The 8888-nt window shown below is 39.3% G+C and overlaps 1 protein-coding gene across 1 annotated transcript; it reads right to left on the bottom strand.

Moving 5' to 3' along the window:
- Positions 1-1735: 1735 nt before the first annotated feature.
- Positions 1736-8715, bottom strand: LOC109067414 (phospholipase A-2-activating protein-like). The gene is made up of 14 exons (XM_042760808.1): positions 8481-8715; positions 7611-7804; positions 7395-7495; positions 6677-6797; positions 6320-6487; positions 6085-6217; positions 5825-5997; positions 4942-5093; positions 4492-4711; positions 4337-4402; positions 4186-4257; positions 3998-4105; positions 3296-3463; positions 1736-2467 (listed from the first exon to the last, which is right to left on the bottom strand). Exons 1-14 carry the CDS (start codon positions 8627-8629, stop codon positions 1896-1898), a joined length of 2397 nt encoding a protein of 798 aa, XP_042616742.1. The 5' UTR covers positions 8630-8715; the 3' UTR covers positions 1736-1895.
- Between the last annotated feature and the right edge of the window lie 173 nt (positions 8716-8888).

Below are 8888 nucleotides of genomic sequence, written 5' to 3'. Positions count from 1 at the left end.
TATATTAAAATTTAATATTAATTTTTTTTTTGTTAAATTTTTTGTTATTTTATTAGCTAGTATTTTTTAAATTCAGTATCATTAAAATGATTATGCGTTAAATGAAAAAGTCTTTTATATTATTTAATAAAATAATAAATAATTATTAAAAAGCATTTTCAGTTTCCGTCTGGGTTTTTGAATTCTGAAGTGCATCCAGAATTTTCGGTTTAATTTCGGTGCATCCCTACTACAGATTAAAAGTTTATTTTACAAATGTTACTTAGACGCAACAAATGTGTATCATAGGTTTTGAAGGTTAATAAACTTTTAGATGGAAGTATTGCAATTTCTAGCAACGTATATGTTAAACAAACAGGCTAGCAGCACCTTTTCAAGAGTTTGAAGTCTGTGCTTGATGAGAGAGACAGTGGGTGGGTAATGTCATGCACTTCGTAGGCTACTGCCTTTCCTTTAACACAAAACAGCTGTGAAAATCCATCATCAGTGAAAACAAGCTTTCTTCTTCTGTGGGACCTAAAGTTAATCATGATCACTGAAGCTGTACCAAACCCTGATGCTGTCAATCATATTCCATGTTTTTGAAAACTGTTTGAGTTTTAAATATAGATTGGTTTTGTTCAATGACCAGATTTAAATATTGCACTTTTTTCTATTAAGAGAATGTGTGTATACTGTGTATATTATTATGTATATATAAATACACACACATGCATGTATATATTTAAGAAGAATATGTTATGTTTATATATTAAATATATTTATATATAATATAAAATATAAGAATATAAATATATAAATGTATATACATGTAAATATTTTCTAAATATATAATTTATGTGTGTGTATTTATATATACATAATAAATATACCCTGTACACATACATATATTATGTAAACAAAACTCTTATTTTGGATGTGATTAATCGTGATTAATCATTTGACAGCCCTAGTTTGAATACATTATATAAGTTTGATTGTCCAGATGATGTGCTATGTGGTGGCTTGCTTTATGCTACAAGTATAGCATGTTACAAAGCTGCCAGTTTACTCTATAGGGTCCAAAAGAGACTAACAGTGCACAGTGCTCTAACTTGCACAAAAAAAGCTCACAGTGTGTTATTTAAAAAAAATGTTTACATAGAGAAGATTTTTGAGTCCAAAATAGTCTAAAAGGCAAGAGGAATGGCAAGAGCCGCCCATGCAATATACATGTATTTGAGCTCTGGTTTTTATTTTCTGTGTGTCTTGCTAATAATATAGTGGAGGCATGAAATGTTTGGGGTTGTGACCATAGCAATGACATAGTAAATTAGTTTTATTACCTGAAAACGCCAATTAGACTTGAAAGCTAAACCACTGTTGGCTTGTAGGATTGTACTTGTGTTTTAATTACAGATGCTTAATATTTTAGAGATAAATGTGGAACAATCACTGGTAGTAGGCTTAAACTTAATAGATTTCCTTCACCTTAAATGTCAAATTAGAATCAAAATTGAACCAATTTTCTTTATTAACACACATTTCTGCTTTTATGTGAATAAAAATCTAACTTAAATAGCGTGTTCTTTCAGCTGACGTCACCAGTCTTCCCCTCTGACCTCCTGTAAAATATGACTTTTCTCTGTCCAATCAAATAAAGGCACACTCTAGTTTAACTCAGAAAAGAATTACTAACATGATCTCTGATTCAGTGTGATCTTCCTCAATAACATGAGCCTTGTTTTAGGAAAGATTTCAGTTAATAATCAGTGTTTATTCACATCATGCATTCATTCAGCATCAAAATGTGAAAATTTAAATGGAAACTAATGATATACAGACTGCGGTTTAAGAGATCTGAAAGAGGGCTTTTCTCAGGGAGGAGTAGTAATGGAAGGAGAAGTCGCTTGACATCACTGCAGTTCATCAAGCACGAGTCGGCAGCACTCGCCCACTTTAGCCGGATCAGAGACCCTGGCATATTTAGAAATCTGAGAGTTGACACCCAAAGATCGTGCAAGGTCCTTTGCGGTGCTGTCCCCGGCCACTGTGGTCCCCAGGGCCACCAGCAGCCTGAAGATGGCCTCTTTGTCCTGTACGACCTCTAAGGCAGTGCTGGCCACTGATAAGCACTGTGCCTTCGCCTCGATCTCAGTGAGTTGACCGTACAACCTTCCAGCATAGTTGAGCACCAGGGTAGCCAGCGCCACGTGGATGTTCTTGTTGGAGACGACGCAGAGGTCTCCGGCCCGGGACAGGACTGTGTCACGGTGACCCAAGAGAAGAGCGCGGCCATGGGACCCAGAGAAACAGTTGCAGAGAATGCGGAGTGCCAGCATCTGATTTGCGGGCCTGCCCTCAGAGGACATGAGACCCAGGAGATGGTTGCAGAGACTGGCACCTTCAGTCCCTCCACAAAGCTGGGCGTTGACTTCAGGATGGCGCACAGCCAAACGCAGGATGTCCAACACTGGAAAGACAATGTCTGAGGAGGGACATGATGACTGATTAATTGACCGGAAGTAGCAACAGTCTGTATTTTGGCATACATCCAAGTGTAACAGATTTTTACTGAAATAAAAATAAATGAAACCTAAATGCTAAAAAGTGTTAGCTGCATCTGTCACACATTCAGATGCATTCGCTCTAGAGGTAATCACAAATCACTGGATCAAGTTGACAGACGTTTTTCCTTTGCTTTGTGAGCCTGATTTGGTGGTTTGATTAGAGTTGGAGCTAAACTCTGCAGTACCATGGCCTTCCAGAAGCAGGACTGAACATCCTGCCAGCGGTGATACTTTGCTCTAAGTCTTAGTATAGTCAATTGTTTATTTAAAGGGGAGGTCTAATGCTATTTCATGCATTCTGACTTATTTACACTGTTAAAGAGTTGGATTCTCATGCTAAACATGGCCAAAGTTTCAAAAAAGGAGTTGGAAGTATGATGGAGTATTTCTGTGCCAAACACACTCCGTCAGGGTTCGTATAAGTTTCAGAAAGTTTATTTTTTCTGAGTATGGCCCTGTATGACATCATAAAGGACAGAATACCTCGTGTGGGCCTTCTCCAGGAAGAGTGCGTGCACATATCAACCAGAGCGAGCATGCTTGTGACACAGCACGCCTCCAGGAGCTCGACTGTTTTAGCAGAGAAGCGGTACAGCTGTATCTGTCTTCTATAAATCTGATCAAACTAAAGTCTCTTTGGAGATATGAAGGATGGAATGCTACTCTATAGGTACTCAAGATTAACATGAGATTGGCAGAGACTGTGTTTTATGTCCCCTTTAAATTAAGTAGGCTCAATGCCTTACCTTCTGGCCAGTGGCTAGTCCTCCACAGAACACTGATCTGCTCTGCCGTGGGCTGTTCCTGACCCTTCACGTCTGTTACTAGGAGCAACAACTTCTCCAGACAGTCCAGTGCTGCGTCACTCAGCTTACGGTCCGCAGGAGCAGTGCTGTTCAGCTCCCGAAGCTTACCTACAAATTATATTGAGGAAATGTTATGTAGGGATACAGGATCGTTATCGTCAACAAGTATGTCTTTACTGATTGCACAACCTAGTTGCCCAGTGGGGCCTGGACGACCCAATCACAAGCTTGGCCGACACGGCTACAGAGATGAAGTCAAATACAATGGCACTTAACTAATTTAAATAATATAAACATTTTTTATTTATTTCAGCTAATTGTCAAGGCAGCATTTCTTATTTTCATTGAAGTACTAAAATACCTACCTAAATAAATTAAAACCAAAACTTAAAATATATACAGAAAAACACACAACAACATAAACAAAAATGAAAACATATTCAAAATATTATTAATAAAACTATAATAGCACATTAAATAACACTGCTTGACAGAATACAATGTTATTACCATGGCATTCTAAAAAAAAATAGTTATTTCCAACTTTGAGCCCAACCTGAAAGGCCTGTCCTCCACCTTACATCTTAGAGTTGGAGCCCAGACTATGATTAAGTCAAGTTCTGATGTAAAAGTGTCACTTACCAAGAATCTGAGTTGTATTCGCCTGTTCAAACATAACCCCATCCGTATTGGGGAAGAAGACGTTTGTCTTAGCTTTCGGAAGAGAGGAAGAGGAATAGGCACTGCCACCTAGAGAGGATCGAGAGGTATATTCGTGAACATGATCCATGTATGTATGTGGTGTTCTGTATGTACTGCATGTGTTTTACCAGTGAAAGGATCGGCTCGGCCTGAAGGCACTGCGCCTGTGGATCCTGACTCAGGTATATACCGTCCAGCCCCTGCCCAAACAAACATAAACATCTCTCACAACTTTGTTTTCATATTAGCAAATAACAAATGCTATTCAAAAAGGCCCACCTGTGAAAGGATCAGCGCCAAATCCTTGGCTGTCACTTCCTGAACCGGGAATGTACCGTCCCGCACCTGAGAACACAGGAGGGATATAGCATACTTCCATCTTTACCTTCAGCTGAATAAAGTGGGTGTATGTGAAAGCATATTGTTCCAGTTACCTGTGAAGGGGTCTGTGGCCGAGCCGGGGGCCGGGCCTAGAGTGTGGCCTTTAGTGTTCTCGATGATGAAATTAGCCACCTGATCCAAGAACATGGGGCTCAGGTCATTCTTCTCCAGGAAGTTGTGAGCTGTCAGCCAGGGGTCGTCCGTCACATTGTAAGGCAGCTTCAAGCCAGGACCTCCCTCATTCACATCGATAGAGAAGACGAAGTCATACTCCTGTAGGCAGGAAAATCACAAGGGTTACAACATGACTATAGTTTAACCTCTGGACAGCATCAACACTGGACATTTGACAGCTCTCACACAACAGAGTTGACCATAAAAACATTGCTTGAATCAATTTATGAACAAAAACTGCAATTGACAGCAAACAGTGACTACATCATACTTATATTCTGTGCACACAGTCTACTGGATCATTACAAGATAAATACTACGTGTCTCACCTTGCCTTCATACATCACTCGCTTTGAATTCTGCTGAGAAGACCCGCCCACTACATCTCCGATCTTCACCCAGCGTCCGTCACTCACGCTCCACTGATACGCTTCAACATTAGAACCCTCCTTTATGAGCCGCGTCTGGCCATCCCGATTCCCTACACATATACAATTATAATACAGTGAGCAAAGTGGTTACATCCTATATAATATATTTTTTTCACAGTTATAGGTATGTGTATAGACGGTATATACAATAATAATGCAAAAATATGAATATGTATTATATACACAAATAGAAGGATATATATATATATATTATATATATAATTATATATATATATATATAATAATTAATATAATTTATTTGTGTCATTATTATGACAGGACAGTAGCTAGACAGGAAGCAAAGGGATGGGATCTGGAAAGGTCTGCGAGCCGGGACTCGAACTTGGGACGCCCAAAGCGCAGCAGCACTATATACTGGCAGACTGCCCACAAGGATATCCGTGCTGAAGATTATTATTATTATTTTTATATATATATATATATATATATATATATATAAATAAATACTGATCCATTATAATCAAAAATATTTGCTTAGCATTCTCAGTGTTGTTACTAACTAAAACTAAAGCTGAAATAAAATAAAATAAAATACAAATACTTGGAACTTAAATGGAAATTAGAAACAAATGAAAACTAGTTTAACGAAATTTACTAAAACTGACTTAAAAATAAATGATAACTGAACAGACAATAAAAACAAAACAAAAAAATAAAAATTAAAGCTAATTCAAAATATGAATTAATACTATAATAAATATAAATAATACAGAAATAAGCCTGAACATTCTTGAAAACACTACATGTGTCCAAGGCTTACCTGGTTCATCCAGGTGCTCTCTGCCAGGTAAGTCCTCGATCTTGATGTCGCCCAAGTCTCCAGTCTTTGGGTCGATGATGGCTTTGGAGAGTTCATCCTCAAAAGCCTGTAGGTCTTGAGCACTCGCTACACGCTCTTGGCACTCGGTGAACACGCGGATAACGCCATCCTTCAGAGAAATGTGACATGGTCAGCCTCATGCAGGATAATAAACTACAAATAGTTTTGAATATATGAAACAGAAACAGTATGTATACCTGGCTCCCACAGCAATGTCTCCATCAGGCAGAATGCAGCAGCACCACACTGACTGGGCAGGAAGACGGATAGTCTGGGAACATTCCCCCTTCCTCCAGACCCTCAGTGTCCTGTCCTCTCCTGTGCTTATGAAGTCTAGAACAGGAAAAAAGAAGACAATATATGGGATAATAATTTAGATCTTACCCACAAATATGTAGAACCGTATCAACCAACTGCAAAACTGAAGGTAAGCACCTTGTCCGTTAGGGAAGACCGCAAGGCTGTAGATATAGTTAGTGTGACTATAATAAACCTGCACACATTCACCCGTCACCATCCACCGTCTGATGCTGGCGTCATTACTACAGGAGAGGAACTCCACATCGTTTATCACAGCGAGTCCTCGCACACAGTCCTCATGACCTGCAGGACAGACACATTACAAAGATCTCACACAGCTGGGGTCAAAACCTGCATTTCAATCAATTACTAATGCTGACCCCTGCTGGAGATCTGTTCAAACTAAACAAGCTCCACACTGTCTATATTCAGCATCAAATAAACATTGTTTCATTGTTGAAAGCATTAGAAGTATCAGTTGCACCAATGTACCAGTGTAAGTATTCTCACAGCGACCCGCCTTCCATAATTTGATGGTCTTGTCAGCTGATCCAGACAGCATTAAGCCCTGCTCTGGTAAAATGACTACGGCCCATACAGCAGCCGTGTGTCCCTGAGGAGCAGCAATTACACAAGAAACCAGTCAGCAGCACATACTCACACTGTAATGCAAAAAACTGCAGGCAACATATTATTTAAAAAAAAAGCTGTGATGTAGGGCTGCATGAAAAAAATCATTAATACTTTACTTGAAGCCTTTATGTATACGTATATGTAATGCACCTTATAATGCAATGTATGATCTCATAGTTATAATAGGTTATAATACATTATAATACCTTTCTATTCATTGTTACACCTTTTGTAATGTATAATGCATTCAAACATCACAAACAATCAGTTTTAAAATTTTAGGAATCTATAAGTATTATAATGCACTTTATGTTGGGGTACAATTGGCTATGAAAAGATTTAATGCATTAGAACATACATTATGAATACCTTTATAGTGCATTACACAAAGGCTAAAGTGTTAACAAAACTATCAAAATGTGGTTTCATGATAAAAACTAATTGTGCAAAGAACACAGTACCATGCTTCACTTTAAAACACAGCACATATATTTGATTCAATCGCAGACTTTGTCATACATCACAATGAGCCAAATTGCGATACTACTATAGTGATACCAAGACCATTCCACTTCACCTGTAGGGTCATCAGGCACTTCTCCCCAAGCCAGACTTTGGCTGTTGTGTCCCATGAGCCACTTAGCATTGTGCCAAACTTGCCAGATGAGAGTGTGCAGACTGCAAACACACACACACAAAACACCAGGAATGACTACAGAAATCATTCCAGTGACATTCAGACGATCTGCACGCAGTTACATCGCTGTGATACATCGATAGCAGTGGGTAGTACCTGTGTTTTTGTGACCCTTGAGGGTGAACAGAGGGTCTGGTCGGTCTAGTGAAAACACACAGATGTTGTTGTCGTGTCCTCCGGTGGCGATGAGTCCTCGGGGGTATGTTTCATTAGGAGCGATGATACACACGCAAGACACAAAGTTTGAGTGGCCGTTCATACAGTGCATCTCTGTGAAAACCTGGTTTTCACTGCAGAAGGAAAAACAGGAGAGGTAAACAGATGTTGGTGATGTGTTTTTATTATTTATCCTAATTACAATACCACAAGGTTTGAGGTAGGTAGGTAAGAATCGTGTTCTTTTTTTTTTATTTTTATTTTTTTATTTGGCAATGCTGTGCACTAATAAATAATAAAGCTTCACTATACTGAACTGAATTGAACTGAGTTGAATTGAACTGAACTGAGTCTCAGTGAATTCAGAGAACGCTTAATGAAGTTTAAAGAGACAGTTCACCCCAAAATGACAATTCTGCCGGCGTGTATGACTTACGTTCTTCTGTGGAACACAAAAGCAGATGTTAGGAAGAATGACTCAATCATTATGCACTGTATGGAAAAGACGCAAGTGAAAAAAAATATATTATATGGACTTGGAACAACGAGAGTAACAAATGATTTCATTTCCATTTTGGGTGAACTATTCCTTTAACGTTTCATAGTGTTTTATAGATCGGTCTCTGTCAGGAAACCAAACCCGGTCAGTTTCCTTTCAGATGTGATGCTTACGAGTAGCCAAATTCCGCTTGATTTGGCAACCCCTCTCAATACACGAACTAACCCTGACAACGAATTACCGCTCAACGAAACGAAAAGTAACCCGGGTCTGAGAAACAGCAGGGGGAAGCTGGTGGCAGTGTACGTTACCTCGGGTTTGGTACCCAGACCCGCGCGGTTCGGTCTCTGGACACGGACACGAAGGCTCCGTGGGGAAACGCGGCGGCGGCGAGGCCCCTGACATCCATCTCGTGCGCGGCGAGAGAGCAGCGCAGTCTGTACGAGTTACTGCCGGACATTATGACTGATGAAAGAAAGCGATCCTACACACACTGACACAGCAACACTACAACACACACACACACACACACACACAGCATGACGGGAGATCTTGCGACAAAATAAAAGCCCCACTAGCGAATATTATACTGCGGTGCTGTTAGCTTACAATGTAACATTTTAAGAGTAAAATATCACGTTTATGTACGTTAGTTTATATTTTAAATTACAATAATTTTGAATATACACTTTCAGTTTAGAACAGATGTTAAATAATAA

The sequence above is a fragment of the Cyprinus carpio genome, chromosome A7 (assembly GCF_018340385.1).
Source record: "Cyprinus carpio isolate SPL01 chromosome A7, ASM1834038v1, whole genome shotgun sequence".
Lineage (NCBI taxonomy): Eukaryota > Metazoa > Chordata > Actinopteri > Cypriniformes > Cyprinidae > Cyprinus > Cyprinus carpio.
This window is presented reverse-complemented; position numbering and strand designations above follow the sequence as displayed.